The sequence below is a fragment of the Tribolium castaneum genome, chromosome 2 (assembly GCF_031307605.1).
Source record: "Tribolium castaneum strain GA2 chromosome 2, icTriCast1.1, whole genome shotgun sequence".
Classification (NCBI taxonomy): domain Eukaryota; kingdom Metazoa; phylum Arthropoda; class Insecta; order Coleoptera; family Tenebrionidae; genus Tribolium; species Tribolium castaneum.
In genome coordinates, this window is record NC_087395.1 from 26,540,148 (window position 1) to 26,557,044 (window position 16,897).

Genomic DNA, 16,897 nt, shown 5'->3' on the forward strand with positions numbered 1-16,897 from the left:
AAGGATGTGGGACGTCTGGTTTCACTGACATTGTTTCGGGATGAGAATATTTGCTGCTATCTAAAGGGATTATCGCGGTTTTAAGCATGCAAGCGAGGCGGTCTTTTAGGGAAATCAAACACATGAGCAGACTGCAAACACGGATTTTATTCAAATTTTCTGAAATTCAAATTGTACAAAAGTGATATTTTTGAGTAAACAATAAAGAGTAAAAAGTAAGACTAAAGACTAAAAACAGGAGGTGTTCAAAACAATTTTATTGAAAATGTTAAAGGATTTCTTGGGTGTATGATAGATAAAAGTTATGAATTAAATATCTATAATAAACTGTAATCAGAAGTTATAACTGCTATTATTAATTTAATATTCAAGTACAGAATAAAAGTGTAATTCAGGTAAAGTGGAAAAAACAAAATAAATATAATTTTACTTCATGTCGTATATCATTTAAAAAACTGGAAATAAATATGTAGGTAAATAAATTTATCGGCAATATTGTAGGAGATGTGATTTCAGAAAACCAGAATTTTGCTAAATTTGTGTTTATTTTTTGCTTAATCATTTAATAGAAAACAATTTTTTTATCCGCATTTTATAATAGAAAAAATATTTTAATAACTTATACCGAATTTAAAAGATTAATTAAATATTACTCGTAATTTCCAAAATCCATAATTTTCTTTAATTAAATTTGTTTCTTTAACTTTTCTATTTTAATATCTCATTCACATTGACAATTTAAGTTAAAATTTAATGTAAAATATTTTATGTATACTTTTTTTCTCTTTAAAAATTATTAAAAAGTATTAAAAAGTCTATTAATGCTTCGTATATGTGCCATGCGTTTAGTTGAGTTTATAATTACAGTAGGCGGTTTTTTGTCTTTGTGATTGAAAAACTATTAAAATAAAAAATAGTTTAAAGAAATAGTATTACCGTTCAAAATTTTATTAATTGCTTCTGCAGCTGCTTGCAGTTTCAGAGCTTTCGTAAAAGTCAAAAAAATTAAAGTCCTTTCTCAAGTTATAAATCTAAGATTTAGTTGTTTCATTTTGACCATTTTTAAACTTAATCTTATACTTAAACTTAAGTATCGGTCAAAATACAAGATTTTAATCATCTTGTTTACTATTGGGGTTATAATAGTAGTAGTTTTGTAATCTCTTTAAAAGTCTAAACACACTCAACGCGTGTTTTATTGCGGACAAGTCTCACAAAACCATTTTTTTAATAAAATTTTTATTAAATAATATTCACAAACGCTCAATAAATAACAACAATATCACACACTTTACAAAGGCGCATAAGCCGCATAGGCCATTTTCTGTGCCTCTTCTCCCAAAGCTCGAGCAACTGGAGCCTCCCATGGACTGTGAGCTGCAACAATTTGTGGATGCGCATTATCACCCGAGATTTTCTTGCACAACTGCCAAACACCCAAAGCCAAAGCCACAACAAACGAAACGAAGGATAATTGCAAAGCATTCCACGTCTTGATCGCGAGAATACCGAGAGCTAACGGTATCATCACCATGGCTTTAATAAGAATGAAGATAAAGATGGGGACGAAGATTTTCTTCAGTTTGGATTTCTTGCGAGCTGTGGATGCAGTTTAATCACAAATTCACCAAAACAATTGAATTAATTTACCTTCAACTTGACTTCCGGTGTTGAACTTAAACTTAACATCGACTTCATCCTGATCCAAGTTTCGTCCTGTGAAACTCAAAGTTGAGCCAATCACTGGAAGATTCAGAGTGACATCGTGACTTTTCATGTATTCTTCAACGGTGGTTTCGAACGAATCATCACTTCTGCCGGTGGTGATTTCATTGCCGTTTTTCGTCACTTGGATGTAGTCTGAGAAACTGAAATCCTCTTCAGCACCAGCGAAAGCTGCGATGCTTAAAACACAAACTACGAGCAGTCTCATCGTGATTTATCGCACTAGGAGTCAGTGTGGAATGATTAATTTATGATACACCCTAACTATTTATACCATTGTTTGCGGTAGCGGTACTGATGGAAAGTAAGTGTGCTGGTTTTAGCAAACCAAAAAGGCGACGGAATCCTTGTTTGTGGACGCTATTAGGGTCGAAGGAAGTTCAATTGGACTCAAATCGGGCGAACCAAAGGAACGATACAGATAAACTAGAGCTCTTTTATTAGCGCTAAGCATTATTTTTTTAAAAAATCTAAAAAAGTATTTTTTGACAGTTAGCAATCATTAGACTATATAAGTGTTATCTTAAACATTTTTCTTTAAATAAAAGAGACTCATAGAAAACTAAATTAACTGAAAAATTAAAGTTACTCGAGCTTGTAAACCTTGATTTACCTTTTGTTCATCGATTTTGTGTATCGAAGAAAGCAGATTTTTTTCTAAAATAATGTACCTAGCGATTTCTTTATTGATCCAGCGAATTATGTTATAAAGAAATCAAACGAAACTAAACCATCCAAAATAACTAAGATGAAAGAATTTTTTTAATTAATTTTGTAAGGCCTTCATTTTTACGTAAAAATGTAAAGATTAATAACTTTGTCTGACATTTACCTAAATATAATTTAATTTTTCCAGTTACTGGGAATTCCATTATTATGTGTTTCCATAAATTTTTCATGAATTCTATTTCCGTAAATAAGCAACCGCGGTCATCTTGCTCGCTCAAAATTAATTATGTCACGTGATTAATCGATACACTTTGTTCAAATTCTGTTTTTTTCCTACAAATTAACCATTTTTAAAATAAATTCAATTCTCATTTACAAATTCGCCAGTGAATCGATTGATTTGTGATAATTCATTGAAAACTTTTACCCACTTATTTATAGTCCTCCTACACATTCAGTCATTAAATATTGATTCGTATCGACGATCAATCTATTATTGTCACTCGTAGCTTCGTCAAAGTTTGCAGTAATGATAAATGCAACGGATAAAATGGTCGAAGCCGAGGTTCTCTCCCTGAAAAATCCTGTTTTTTGCGCCTACTTGATCAGTTCGTGTTTTCTCGTTGTTAAAATGATTCTGTTGGCTTTTTTCACTGGATACAAACGAGCCGTTCATAAAGTAAGTTTTTTATTAATTTTTAAAAATTTTTGCAAATTTTGTTAGGTTTATTTGTCGCCGGAAGATGCTGATTTTAATAAGGGTCAAGTGAAAACGCACGATGAAGTTGAACGGGTTCGGAGGTTTGTATTTACAATTTTCTAGTTTTTTTGGTGGTAATTGTGCATTTTAGGGCGCATTTGAACGATTTGGAAAACATTCCAATTTTTTGGACAAGCGCTTTCGCCTATCTCTGGACCAAACCTTCGATCACAGTTGCATGTTTTCTCTATTTTGGTTTCGTCGTAATTCGGACTTTCCACACGATAGTTTATGCATTTTTAGCTGCGCCTCAGCCAAGTCGTATGATTTTGTTCACTGCAGGTGTTGGGATTGTAATTTATATGGCGATACATTCGATAGTTGTAGGGTTTCAGAATTTAGCTTAATAAATTTGAGTCAACAAAACGGTTTTTTATTTCATAATAAATATAATAAATTAGGGTTTGTGTGCGGAATAGGCCAAATTTTGGGCATCTTGTGAGTCTGATAGAGCTCTGGCTGCGTAATGGGCAGCTGCCTCCCATGGTGGGTGAGCTGAGATTTGCGGGGGTGCATGTTCAGAGGCGATTTTCTTGCAAAGTTGGAAAACGGCTAAACCTACAGCCACGATGAACGAGAAGAAGGATAATTGAAGGGCGTTCCAGGCCTTCAAACCCAAAATACCCAAAGCTAGAGGGACCAAAGTCATGGCCTTAAGAAGGACAAAGACCAGGATTGGGATCACAATTTTCTTCAATTTTGATTTACGTGCTGAAACAATTTTTTGTAACTCAATTTGGTTGAAATTTCAAGTTACCTTCGACTGGACTTCCGAAATTCAATTTAAGATCAATTTCATCACTGTCCAAGTTTCTGGCACCAAGAGTGACCTTGGTTCCGAACATTGGAGCATCAATTTTGACATCATGTGTCTTGATGAAACCTTCAATGTTGTCTTCGATCGAATTTTCGCTGCGGCTTGTAACAACTTCGTTGTTGTTTCTCGTCACTTCAACTCCATCACTAATCTAAAAACAAAAACACATATTTTTTGCTTGGTTCCTCAAAATTTGCAGTTTTTTACTTGGAAATTGTCCTTTTGTAAAATCGAGTCTAGGAACGAAATCGCTTTGTATTTGAGACAAGCAATCGGATCGTCTTCCGCACACAACGATCTCATCTCTTCCACACTTGAATCAAAGGAAGTGCCTTTCCAGAAGGCAGGTTTTGTCGGGGAAGCACTCGAAAGTGTCACAAAAGCTACAAACACGCACACTTTGAAGGCTGTCATGGTCGAAGACTGTGTGTTGCTTGAAGTGAACACACCCTAGCTTTTTATAAGTGTGGAGGAAGTGTTAAAAAGTGGACAATTGAAATTGAACCGGACGCTTTGTTCTTCAGCTGAATAATAATTGTGTTTATGTACGGATTCTTCACGTATTTTGGTTCAGGAGGAAACAAGGACGGGATTTATATTCAGGACGGAGCTTTCGAGGAATTTAGAACGATGTTGCTTTCGTTTAGGCGGTCAGAAGCGATTTTTAACCAAAAGAAAGATTTTTTAATAAAATGAGATTCATGATCAATTTAGCCAAAGGACAAAATGTTTATTAACAGGAACAAGAATATTAAGAGTCAGTTTATACAAAGGTGCAAATTTAGTTTGCTGTTTAAAGTTATTTCGTCGTTAATCGTGCATCTGGGCATCTGATTGGTTCTGTTTGGTGACGTATTACGTCATTTAATCGTAATAACATAATGAAGCTGCGATAAAACGGCCCATAATTAAATTTTAGTCACAATTGATCTGACGTTTTTGCTTTAATGTTTTTGAAAAATCACAAAAAAATATCCATTTTCACAGAAAATAGCCAAATTTCCGATGGTTTGATAATTATCAACAATATAAACAAATACCAGTTTTCGCAGATTATTTAAAAGTGCTCTAATTGGTTCGTTTTATTGTTGGGTGTGCATTAATACATCAATATCCAATGACAAACACCTTGCATTTTTTGTGAGATAGATAAATAGGACGGAGACAATTTTTATTGGTCAAACCATTCGACGAACAAATGATATGCTAATAAACAGGCTTTAACGCCCGCCCTTTCTAGTAAACTTGATTTCATCTTCGATGCGAATAAATGGCGAATAAAAAAACGTTTGAGAATTTGAAAATAGGTTGTTCTTTAACACATTTTCGTAGCAAAATTTTCCGTATAATTTATTTCTAATTTGTGACAATTTTTAACTTCTTTTCTGTAAAATTCTATACTATAAAATGCCGACGGTATTAAGCTTTAAAAGTACGCTTTAAGAAAAAAATTTGTTACTGATAATAGCGAGGTATCGAATTTATTAATCAAAGGTTTGTGATGCGGATAATAATTTATTATTTCGTTAATTCAAACAATTTATCGTTAGAGAATCTTAATGTAAAAATTAGTGTAGGTATGTCTAAATAATTTTAAAATGTAGTACTCGTACAGCACATTACATACATTTTTCATTTGTAATATTTCCTGCAAGATTTATTTTTTTCTTAGTTTTTTAGCATTTTATTTTGCTTTGTTTTATATTTTTTCTACTAATAAAAAACATGTTGTACAACAAAATAATTTATTAAATAATCAATAAATAACAAAACGGTGTTTTATTTTTACAAGTACGCATTGTAGGCCATTTCTTGTGCACTCAACTCCCTTCCATATCCTGGATGATCCCATCCTGTCGCAGGTGGATGATCAACGTGATGTTCATGATGATCAACAATATGATCAACATGATGATCATGGTGATGCGGGAAATGTACAACTTCGTAGTTTATCTGAAACAATCAAAATGAAAATTCCGCAATAATTTTCCAAAACTCACTTTAGGTTTGGAGAGTTTGAAAATCAATAAAGCTCCAGTCAAAACAAGAGACAAAAGTCCCAAAGTGAGTGCTTTCCACGTCTTCAAAGCGATCAAAGCTAACGCTAGAGGGACAAGAACTGCAGTCTTGAATTTGAGACCCAAAAGGAACGGCACTATGACTTTTTTGACGATTTTTGAACGTCCTGAAATAATTTTCATAAAATGATGTTACGGCTTTTGGTTATTATTTATATTACCGGTGACTGCGAGAGGTACTTTGACTTCTTCCGGTTGCAAACTCCTCGGTACTAACCCACCGAGGAACCCTCCAGGTTGTAACACTTGTGGTACTTTAGCCACGACATCATGACTCTGTAGGAAATCTTCAAATTTGTCGAAAATATCCTCAGGTTCGCTCCGTTCTTCCTCCATACTCCTCTTCTTCACAATGACCAAATCTTCAGTTACTTTAATCTCGGGTTTATCCGCAATGTAACTCATCCACGCTAGAGCTTTGGGTTTAGCACACGAAACGGAAAAGTCTTTGAGACACGAATGGTAAATGTCCTGGAGGACGTCGACGGCTGAAGGGTCCGCATGGGCCAAAGCCACGACTGTCAACACCAACACCAACTTCGAACTCATGGTGGAATTTGATGGGAAGTTAGGCCAGGGAAACGTTTTATACATTGACGAACGGAAACAGAAACCAAATGCGTTTCAATCGGGTTGGACGTGATTTGAATGGCCCGATTTTGGCCGCGATGGCATCTTTTATTTGAGGCGGAAAAGCGGACGGTGAGAGTTTTCCGGCTTCTTCAACGGTCACACAAAACGTAAAAAAATGCCCATATTTTTTATGGATCGTAAAACGCATATTTGTTTTTTTGTAATATCAAAACAATTAAAAAAATACATTATGCAACCAAATAAACAGTTCAAGTGGAATATTTAACGACACCAAAAGAATGACGACAGAACATTTACTGAAGAAAGTAAAAACAATTATACCTCATAAAAATGTAAATTTCAAATCAATACTTTATTTGACTGCTTAATTTAGCTGAAAAGTATGTACGTAGCTTCAAAAAATTATAGGCTGTTCCATTAAAAAACTTTGTATTGTAGCAAATTTCAAAAACACTGTAGATCTGACAATAATTTTAGATCACTCTCTATGTATAATTGGTGTTTAGTAGCCCCACTTTAAAACTAAGCATTTTCTATTTAATTCCAACAATTTTCTGAGATTTTTCTCATTGCATTTTGTTTATCCTACTATCTTTTTTTATTAATACAATTTAAATAGGTAATCCTTTATTGTAATTTTTTTCTTTGGCAATTTTACTTAAAATTTTATTTTTATAATTGTAAAGTAGAATATTTCTGTGGGTTTAAACGTATGGAAAAATGTCTACAATCAATTATTATTAAATAAAAATAATAGTTACCAGTGACCTTGCTTTTTATTGTAATATCATTTTTGCGACTGTCGACTGTCCTAAATTACTTAGTCTCAAATAACAAATGCTTTTTTAAAGTAAGAATTTACAAATAATTATAGTTAATTGTTTCGTCAAGGAAAGGGTAAAAAAATGAAAATTGATGTATAAGTTTTTATTTTATTATTTTACCTGTAGTCATGTATTTATTATAAATAACTTTACAAATTTACAGTTGGCAATAAATAATTAAATAAATAAATTACATAAATAAATAAATAAAGTTACTATCAATCGATCGATCAACCATTCACAGTCTCTAGCGCTTAAAAAAGTAAAAAACAATTTAGGTACTCGACAATTCCGACTCTGACTAGCCAGAGTTTTCCTTAGAAATTAGACTAAGCAGCATACACTAGATTTACTCATGCTTTTGTTATTAATATTTTTACAAAAGCGTCACTATTGAGCAATAACATAATGATTTCTTAAAGCAACTAATTATTTACAAAATGACTGAGCTTTATTTACACTGCACTGCACTTATTGTTCTGTATTTATGGAACATGATGGATAAAGTCTTAGGCATTCACGTTTGTCTTGGCCGTCTCTGGCTGCTTGCACGTAGCGATAGAATCGGATCACGGCAGCGTTGGTTGTTGTGGGCTTTTGCAGTTCTTTGGAATCTCTGAAAAATAACATTAAATATTTAGATTTCTCTCGGTTTTCTAGTCGGAGACTATAGAAAGCTTTGCTCAAACAAGGCAATATTTGTTAATTATTTAACAGTACCGTGTTCGTATCGAAAAAACTGAGCCATTATTATCTCAAATTGAATGCCTGGCAATTAACTACGATGCATAAAAATCGTGTCGGTGAATGTATGGTACACGATCCATATGAGATAAAGATCAACAGTTAGTCATTGTATCAAAAATTTTGGAAAAAACCCAACACCCTCCACGAATTTCACTCTGGCAAAAAATGGTGTCATGGTCCGGATTGCTCCGGATATGGACATAAACAAGACGCGGAGAGAGTGAATAGTTCGGACAAGCAGCAAAATTTCGCTGGACGGACGTAAAATGGTGCATCGACACGATTGCGTGGTTTACTTCTTAACCGGTTCACTAGTACCACCTGCGTAATCTTCCAACACACTGATACGTGCTAACGGTACCACTTATGCCTAATTTATGAATGGCTTTTACGCAAAACTAACGACAAACTGGTCAACATTCCGAATTGTGGTGTATTTTCAGGAAGAGAATTTGCTCCAGTTTTCGGTACTTTGGCCACACTATCAATAGTACCATCGCTCACCTGCTTAATTCCGCTGATAGGAGATTACTGTGCGGACTGAACTTGACCGGATTTTTGTACATGCTACAAATGAGCCTTTCCCTGCACGGCTCCTCGTTGAAGCCCAAGCCGACCAAGATCTTATCAATTTTCTCTAAAATGGGGCTGTAGAACGGGTCGTACGTTATCGCAGCGGCTTGGTGTAGAGCCGTTTCAAACGGCGTCGGTTCTTTTTTCGTTTCCGGTTGTACAACTTCCGGCTGTTTCACTTTAGCCGAATAGACTTGTTTTTGCTCGCTTGCTGGCGTTTGTAGATTAGTACTCGGCGGTACCGGTAATTTTGCCTTGACCACGGCCGCCTGTTGTTTGAGTTTTTCTTGTATTTTCAAGGCCAGTTTTAATTGTTCCTGCAAGCGTGCGTTTTCCTCTTGGATGCGGTGTCGTTCCTGCTGGAGGCGAACTTTCAGTTTGGCTTCTTTTTCGGCTTTTAGTACCATTGCTTCGATTTCGCTGGGTGTTAATGGACGGTTGGATGGTTTCTTATTGCGGTGGCCTTGAGCCGGTTGCACTTCGTTATCTTCTTGGCTGTCTTGCCGATGGTTGATAAAACTGCAAATTGGTTAAACGTGTTTGAGACACGATAAGTGAGGTAGGTCAGACCTACTGAACCGAATTATTTTAAGTACCTTATTAGACTTTAATTACTTTCGTTAACCCACTTACTGGTGAGATAAGTGTGGTCCTCCAGAGTAGTACTCCAATTCTTGCTCGTGGGGTTTGTAGTAGGTCTTGTGGGGCTCTTCGATTTCGATGGAATGGTGCAAGGAGGCGCCTCCATGGTGCCAGGGCCCTTCAACCACCGGAGGCCCTTCGGCATGTGGGTGGATAACCTCGACAGAGTCATGAGGGTGTGGGTGATGGTGCCCATGATGATGGTGCTTATGGGGCGCAACATGATGGATATGGGAAATGTGGTGCTTGTGGTGATGGTATTTAGTACCATGTGGTACGTAAGCGCACAATTTGAAGAAGTGATGCAATGCAGGGAAGAGGAAAAGTAGTACTTTGATTAAAAGTTTCTTTGCCGTTACTGCACCCACGGCCATTGGCATAAAAAACATAAACTTGGCCGCGAGAAGTTTAATGACTAAAAGTATCGCCAAAAGGGCATAGATGAGTTTCTCGCTGATGAAGTTTTCTGGAAGGAAAAAACGTGGTACCGTTAATTTGCACCATCTCATTAGAATGACTAAGCTTGGGTTCCGGTTGTGCGATTCATTATTAAAAAATTGTGCAGGTCGTGAATGGAATTTGGTGGCTTTTGTGTCACTCTAATTGGGTAATTTATGGGAAGAATTAATTTGGAAGAGGAAGTGTTCACAAAAAAGTGCTAAGTAGATAGAGGTGTTTTGGCACGAATTTACTTTCTTTCAATTAGTGATCTAGATTTGTTGTTTTTGCTGTTTTGAGGAGAGGAAGTCCGATGAATGAAGATAAGTAGAACACACAATCGATAATTTGAATACAACGAAACCTATTATTATTCCAAAATGTTTGTGGTACTATTTTTTAATCAAATATTCAACAGCAATTACTAGACAGTTTTTAGTTTTTAAATAGTGATATAGTTAATTGTTGTTATTGTTTATTGTGTGTTTTAATTGAATAACTCAAATTTTCACAGATAAAATCCAAACAAACATGATGCGCATAAAATCTAGGGTGATATTAGCATAATGTTTCTTTTTATAGCGCACCAATGGAATTTCATGATTTACTAATTGTAACTGTTTACAAATTAATTTCTCTTCACATGATATAATTAAATTAACAAAAACCCAAATTACGCAATTTGGCCATCTTCAGTCCCATCAAATTACCAAACAATGCGCAATTCACTCCCACTTACTCAACTTCTTGAAGAGTCTTCCTTCTGCAATCCCTTGTACTTCTTTCGGTTGAATTTCCAGCTTGACTAAAGCCCCATTTCCCTCAAAAGCCCTCGGCGAGATTTTCAAAACACTGCCTTGAAACATCGTTTCTGGTAATTGCACTTCCATGTCATGGGTCATCAAAAACTTGACACTTTTCCCATGCAAATCTCTGGACATTGCTTCCAGACTGCTCTCGGGTTCCTCCTCATCCCAGTCTCCGATTTCCGGCCCGGAAATCCGGTCGTAATCCACTTGGTTCCGCTTCATTTTAACAAATGGCACCACGTGCAAATCCTCCCGAGTCTCTACCGTACGTTTCAAGTACTCGTAGACGGTTTTTTCGACGCAGGCCATCGTCGGCTGGCGGCAGTTCTTCAGCAGTGCCGTCCATAAGGAATTTCCTGCTGATAGATTGAGGTAAGTCTCTGGTATTTCGTCGATGGTCACGTTGGAGGTCGCGCTCGCTCCGGTCAAAAGTGGCACCAATAGCAAAATTAACATGTCTTTGGATTTAAAGTTTTTGTCCACAATTAAACACTATCACATCCCGAAAGTCCACCTAGCACACACCGAAACTGGACCACCATGACAATCAGGGCATAGTGACGTTCTCTGCTGGCCGGCAACGAGAGAATACAAGAAGTTGAGAGCCAGCGATCGACTTATCATTTCTTGACACACTTTCCTGGCGGATCCCCACTTAAGCGGCCACGATGATGGCCAACGATTCAAGAAAAATCACATTTTCGCGAGGAAAATTTTCAAAAAAAACTTTTTGTCTTTTTAACTGTTTTTGAGAAAATTTTGTCAATGTTAAAACCAAAAAAAAATTTTGGCCATTTTTTAAGGCGAATTCACCAAATTCACCAGTCTTTTTCAAACTGACCTATATCTGCTTTCAGTTTTTTGCTATCGCGTACAGATTTTTTTTAAATTTTTTAGAATTCAATATTTCTTGTGTTTTGTTATTATTTACTCTACTTTAATCCAGTTGAACTGTATCTGTGTACGTACAAATAAAAACGATTTCAGTTGATGGGAAAAGATAAATAAGCTGAGAACTACCAAGAATCATTGGAGATTTTTTTATAGAGGTCTAAAATATAAAACATCATTTTTTTAATCCTGACTTAAATTTATTAACCAAAAAAATTCATTTTTGCAGACCAATGTTGTTTTAAAGTAATTTTCATTAGTGCTAGGAGACGCCACACCTTAGTAAAAAGAGTTAAGTAACGGATTACAATGAGGTGTGTTCACTTTCTGGGATAAACCGTTCCATCTAGGATTTTTCCTAAATCGTTACGATTGATTAGCCCCGCCTCTAGCTCCGCCTTTCGGTTTGTTTACGCTTTTTTGCACATATTCTCTCACTCTCTGTAACTGATGCACATGAAAATGAGACGATATGCACCAGATATTCATAAAACGCTGCAGCAGCATGCAAAAAGTGTCTTATTTCAGATTGACAATTTAAAGAGTCGTGTGGGTGAAAGTAGTAAGGTAATTAGTTTGGGTCGTTTAAGGGAAAATTGTGATACTTTGTCATAATTATTGCGACACGTTTTAGGTCATTTGGGCGCCGGCTGAAGTTCTCGTGTGATCTACTTGAAGATGGTTTATTTAAGAAATAAGTATTTAATTATCGGATTCAAATAAATGTACACCAAGAGCTTTCTTCCACAATTAGCACATTTTATTAGTTTTCATTCGGCTTTAGGGCTTCAGGCATTGTCTGAAGAATTATTTGTTTATTTTTTTGGGTTTCTCTTTCATAGAAATGCTTTCACGTTGTTTCTGATGTAACATGAAATATTAAATTTTAATTTTTATCTCTTCTTTGAAATGCATACTCGTATTGTTGCTTTCTCATACAAAAATACAATATAAATACAATTTATCGATATAATTCATGTAAATAAATATTTACGTAAAGAATTTTTTGGTACATATTTTATAAAGATTCCTGCAATCATATTTATTACTTCATTAAATGACACGAGTGTGTGAAAGGAAACCGTAGTGTACAAAAAACGCAAACAAGAATACCCAGCTTGTATTAACCCACTTAAAAATGATCATTTTTATCTTTTTTTACATCACTTTTTTTTCATCACGACATGTGATACTATTTTTTTGCTTCTGTCATCAAAAAAATTGCACCTTCTGACCTCTCATTTGTAAACAATGGTCCCTATTAGGCCAATGGATTACTATTCCAGTCGTCTACAAAATTCCAATTGTTAACGCTATTTTTTCTGCTCGATGTCTACTTAGCATAAAGCCATCCTAACCCATAAAAGCTTAATGTCTTTCGTACAGCAGTAAATAAGTGTGTTGATCGTAATTTTGTGATCACATTAATAAACAGACCATAGTAGGTATTTGTCTAGATAATTGATCACGTAATTAACGTGTCATAAAATGGGATATGTTGATAAGCAATTTGTATGTAGCATGTGTCATCTGTGGACGAAATTTGGCCCACTTTCAGTCCCGAATTCAGATCATTAGTAATCCTCATAGGCGGATGTTTTTACTAGAATGGAGAATTACGAAATTAATTAATTAATTTCCACAACCAAGACGCGACCTTTCATTGCGGGAGAAAAGTAGAATTATTGTTGTAACTTCATCGATGTGAGCTAGCATTTTATTGTGGATTCGCGACGGAGCTTTATAGCGGTGTAATAAATCTGGAAATCGCCAAATATGCCGGAAAACGTGTTGCATTGAGGTCATCGACAGTGGTAAATTTAAAAAATTTTAGGTGTTTGTGGTCGAGGCCACTGGGTCATACGACTTCGATGGCCATAATTAGAATGTCTGCTATCAGTCTGAATAAAATCGAACATAGCTAAACTTATTTATAGAAGCGAAGCATTTTCCAAAAACATTTTAATTAGTTGCGTAAAGATTTTTAACGGTCATTGATGATGATGGCACTCCTAAATGCATTCCCTAAACCATTTTTATGCATAATTATTAAAATACCGTTACCGAATAATTCATAAAATTTTCAATTTTTAATGCATCTTTATTTAATTAAATTTATCTGAAAAATGTGGAAAATTAAGAAACCAGTAACAAAAAGCTCTATTCCAAACAAAAGTTTTGGAGTTAAAAACAAAATGACTAGTGTTTAAATAAATAAACAGATATTATGTAAAACACTTACAGAAAATTGAGCTTAAGGAAATCGACTTAATTTGGAAAAAAATCTTTGTTGGGCTTAATAAGTACTGGACTATTTTTTTTTCTATTTATCAAATTATTTCAAATATATTTTTTTGCATTTAGGTAAAATTTTTTAAAAGTTCAAAACTTTTCAAAAAAGTTTATTTTTCATAAACAGTCTAAAAAATGAACCTGGAATGTTAGTCTCGACCCCAATATCCCTAAAATGCACAAGATATTATTTTTTATCGAAGTATGAAGCAACATTTAATACAGCAGTGGAAAAACTCACACCGGTTGCATAATTTGGACCAGCGACATTTAAAAAATTACTACTAAATTCGAAATTGCAATACATTTTTTCAATATTTGTTCGGTTTTAGGTTTGGTAAATACTTTGAAATACAATTGTGACATTAATAACAATAAATTACAAAATATCCGTTTATTTGCGTGTGGCGATTCTTATTATTGATAAATCCTTTATAATCTCTTTTATGACCTTAGAGATTTTGCAATTAGAATAATACACAATAATCTTATCTTTGTAAATTAATTATAGAAATAATTTGGTCATACTTTCTATTATTGTTTACTATAAAAACACAAAAAATTACAATCTTTTATTTATTATTATTAAATTATTAAATTATTTTTTGACATTTATTACACAACCTCAATCCTCAACCTGTCACCTGTCATCCTACTGAAAAACAGTGAGTTTTAAAGGTCATACTTTTTCTATAAAAAGAAAAACATGTAACGCTCTTGATAAGCCTTTTTGTGATAATTTATTATTATTGTTTTCAAGTTTAACAAAAGCCCCTCCTCTGAAACTTGATCTTTGACCAACACCACTGTCAACGTCATCGTTGTTCTGTCAATCGCCGGCCCTGAATTAATTCAATTTCGAGCAAAAGCAAGTCATTTCGTGATAAACTCTCTACAATCCTAACATAACTTAGCTCCTGGGTGTTTTTCATTCACTTTAAAAGTTACAAGTGTGTGTGTCATAAAGAAAATGGGTAAAATAAAAGCTGGACCTGTTGTCGACATCCTTGGGGATGAAATGACCCGAATTATATGGGACTCCATCAAAGAGAAATTGATTCTGCCCTTTTTGGACGTCGAACTGCACACTTACGACCTAGGGATTGAAAACCGGGATAAAACCAGTGACCAGGTCACCGTCGATTGTGCCGAAGCTATCAAAAAGTACAATGTTGGAATTAAATGTGCCACTATTACGCCCGATGAGAAGAGGGTTGAGGAGTTCAACTTGAAACAAATGTGGAAGAGCCCAAACGGCACCATTAGAAACATTTTGGGTAAGGAATAATAAAAACGCACAATGTTTTGTCGTATTTAATTTAATTTAAATAATTTTTTGTTATTGTAATTGTAGGGGGCACTGTGTTCCGCGAGGCCATAATTTGCAAAAACATCCCCCGATTGGTGTCGGGCTGGAACAAGCCAATCATAATCGGTCGTCACGCCCACGCTGACCAATACAAAGCCACCGATTTCGTGGTTCCCGGACCCGGGAAACTCGAATTGGTGTTTACGCCAATCTCGGGGCAACCCATCAAACACATCGTCAACGAATATAAGGGGGCTGGTGTAGCCCTTGGAATGTTCAACACCGACGAATCCATTAAAGATTTCGCTCATTCGTCCTTCAAATTTGCCCTCAATCAAGGATATCCTCTTTACTTGAGCACCAAAAACACCATTTTGAAGAAATACGATGGACGCTTCAAAGACATCTTCCAGGATATCTACGATCGCGAGTACAAGAAGCAATTCGAAGCGAAGGGCATCTGGTACGAGCATCGTTTGATTGACGACATGGTCGCGTATGCCATGAAATCGGAAGGGGGCTTTGTGTGGGCTTGCAAGAATTATGATGGGGACGTTCAGTCGGATTCAGTCGCTCAAGGTTATGGGTCTTTGGGGCTCATGACTTCGGTTCTGATTTGTCCAGATGGTAAAACAGTGGAATCAGAGGCGGCTCATGGTACTGTCACGCGCCATTATCGAATGTACCAGAAGGGACAAGAAACGTCAACTAATCCCATTGCGTCCATTTTCGCTTGGACTAGAGGGCTGTTGCACAGAGCCAAGCTTGATAATAACAAAGAATTGGAGAAGTTTGCCAACACTTTGGAAAAAGTTTGCATTGATACGATCGAATCTGGCTTCATGACCAAAGATTTGGCCATTTGTATTAAAGGCATGAACGGAGTCAAAAGATCCGATTATTTGGAGACGTTCGAATTTATGCAAAAATTGGCCGATAATTTGAAGAAGGCCATGGGGTGTTGACTCACCGCAAGACTGTAATCACCGTACTTTTTTATATTGTTATTGCAACTGCTTTCTGGTGCAGGGTGTGTATTATCTATGTTTTATTTTAATAAAGAACTAAAGTAAAAATTGTTTTTTTAGTAAATTATGTTTGTTTTTTTTAGTTAACGGTGGCAACGCTGGTGTTTGTCATTGTTACCAGTTTAAAACTTAAACTTAAAGGTTTTACGCATTTAGGTATTTCATGTAAAATACTCATTTGGTTTAAAAAATATTCATGATAAACTTTTTTTGACTCAAGTGCCCTAAAGTTGGGGACTTTTGTTGACCTCTAACCTAAATTATTTAACCGTGCCAGTGGCCTAGATTTATTTTTGTATATTGTGTACATATTATTTCTAAGTAAAATTAATTTGTAAATATTGATTGGGTAGGTATATTTGTTGATACCTATTATTAAAGTTCTGCTTTTAAAGAGCAGATTGAGGTTATGTCAAACTTTTGTTGTAACTTCAGTTGGTTTTCAAGTCTAATAAATAAGAAATGAGTCGAAACCGTTCAACACGTAGATTGTCGGGTTTGTTCTACAGAGTACCCGAAGCAGATGAAGAACCTTTTCCTATGGAAGAAACCGAGGAGTCTTTACCTCAAAACGAAGAGTCTATACCTGAAAACGAGGAACCTTTAGAAGAAAATGAAGACTCAGTGCCTGAAGCCCCAGTACTGCGTAGGTCAGGTAGGAAGCGAATCAGAACAAGTGTCCCAGAACCAGTGCGAGTGTT

The 16,897-nt window shown here is 35.4% G+C and overlaps 6 protein-coding genes across 7 annotated transcripts; 2 read left to right on the plus strand and 4 right to left on the minus strand.

Moving 5' to 3' along the window:
- Nucleotides 1-1,178: 1,178 nt before the first annotated feature.
- Nucleotides 1,179-1,969, minus strand: LOC657675 (uncharacterized). Its single transcript, XM_964122.4, has 2 exons — nt 1,651-1,969; nt 1,179-1,599 (listed from the first exon to the last, which is right to left on the minus strand). Exons 1-2 carry the CDS (start codon nt 1,931-1,933, stop codon nt 1,292-1,294), a joined length of 591 nt encoding a protein of 196 aa, XP_969215.1. The 5' UTR covers nt 1,934-1,969; the 3' UTR covers nt 1,179-1,291.
- Nucleotides 1,970-2,894: 925 nt separating this feature from the next.
- LOC657595 (microsomal glutathione S-transferase 1) lies at nt 2,895-3,520 on the plus strand. Its single transcript, XM_964046.3, has 3 exons — nt 2,895-3,073; nt 3,119-3,195; nt 3,246-3,520. Exons 1-3 carry the CDS (start codon nt 2,924-2,926, stop codon nt 3,499-3,501), a joined length of 483 nt encoding a protein of 160 aa, XP_969139.2. The 5' UTR covers nt 2,895-2,923; the 3' UTR covers nt 3,502-3,520.
- On the minus strand, nt 3,506-4,412 carry LOC657519 (osiris 19). The gene is made up of 3 exons (XM_963975.3): nt 4,179-4,412; nt 3,912-4,122; nt 3,506-3,865 (listed from the first exon to the last, which is right to left on the minus strand). The coding sequence occupies exons 1-3, from the start codon at nt 4,383-4,385 to the stop codon at nt 3,552-3,554; spliced, it is 732 nt and encodes a 243-aa protein (XP_969068.1). The 5' UTR covers nt 4,386-4,412; the 3' UTR covers nt 3,506-3,551.
- A 1,287-nt stretch (nt 4,413-5,699) lies between these two features.
- Nucleotides 5,700-6,616, minus strand: Osi18 (Osiris 18). The gene is made up of 3 exons (XM_963899.5): nt 6,211-6,616; nt 5,972-6,156; nt 5,700-5,924 (listed from the first exon to the last, which is right to left on the minus strand). The coding sequence occupies exons 1-3, from the start codon at nt 6,596-6,598 to the stop codon at nt 5,757-5,759; spliced, it is 741 nt and encodes a 246-aa protein (XP_968992.1). The 5' UTR covers nt 6,599-6,616; the 3' UTR covers nt 5,700-5,756.
- A 939-nt stretch (nt 6,617-7,555) lies between these two features.
- On the minus strand, nt 7,556-11,273 carry Osi17 (Osiris 17). The gene is made up of 4 exons (XM_008200241.3): nt 10,607-11,273; nt 9,421-9,895; nt 8,719-9,306; nt 7,556-8,083 (listed from the first exon to the last, which is right to left on the minus strand). The coding sequence occupies exons 1-4, from the start codon at nt 11,130-11,132 to the stop codon at nt 7,939-7,941; spliced, it is 1,734 nt and encodes a 577-aa protein (XP_008198463.1). The 5' UTR covers nt 11,133-11,273; the 3' UTR covers nt 7,556-7,938.
- A 3,147-nt stretch (nt 11,274-14,420) lies between these two features.
- Nucleotides 14,421-16,244, plus strand: Idh (Isocitrate dehydrogenase). 2 transcript variants are annotated; one of them, XM_963757.5, is made up of 3 exons: nt 14,421-14,524; nt 14,620-15,136; nt 15,214-16,244. In XM_963757.5, the coding sequence occupies exons 2-3, from the start codon at nt 14,830-14,832 to the stop codon at nt 16,131-16,133; spliced, it is 1,227 nt and encodes a 408-aa protein (XP_968850.1). In that variant the 5' UTR covers nt 14,421-14,524; nt 14,620-14,829; the 3' UTR covers nt 16,134-16,244. The 2 variants fall into 2 exon arrangements, with proteins under 2 accessions (XP_968850.1, XP_015839177.1); XM_015983691.2 differs by having other exon boundaries at nt 14,491-14,567.
- Nucleotides 16,245-16,897: the final 653 nt, after the last annotated feature.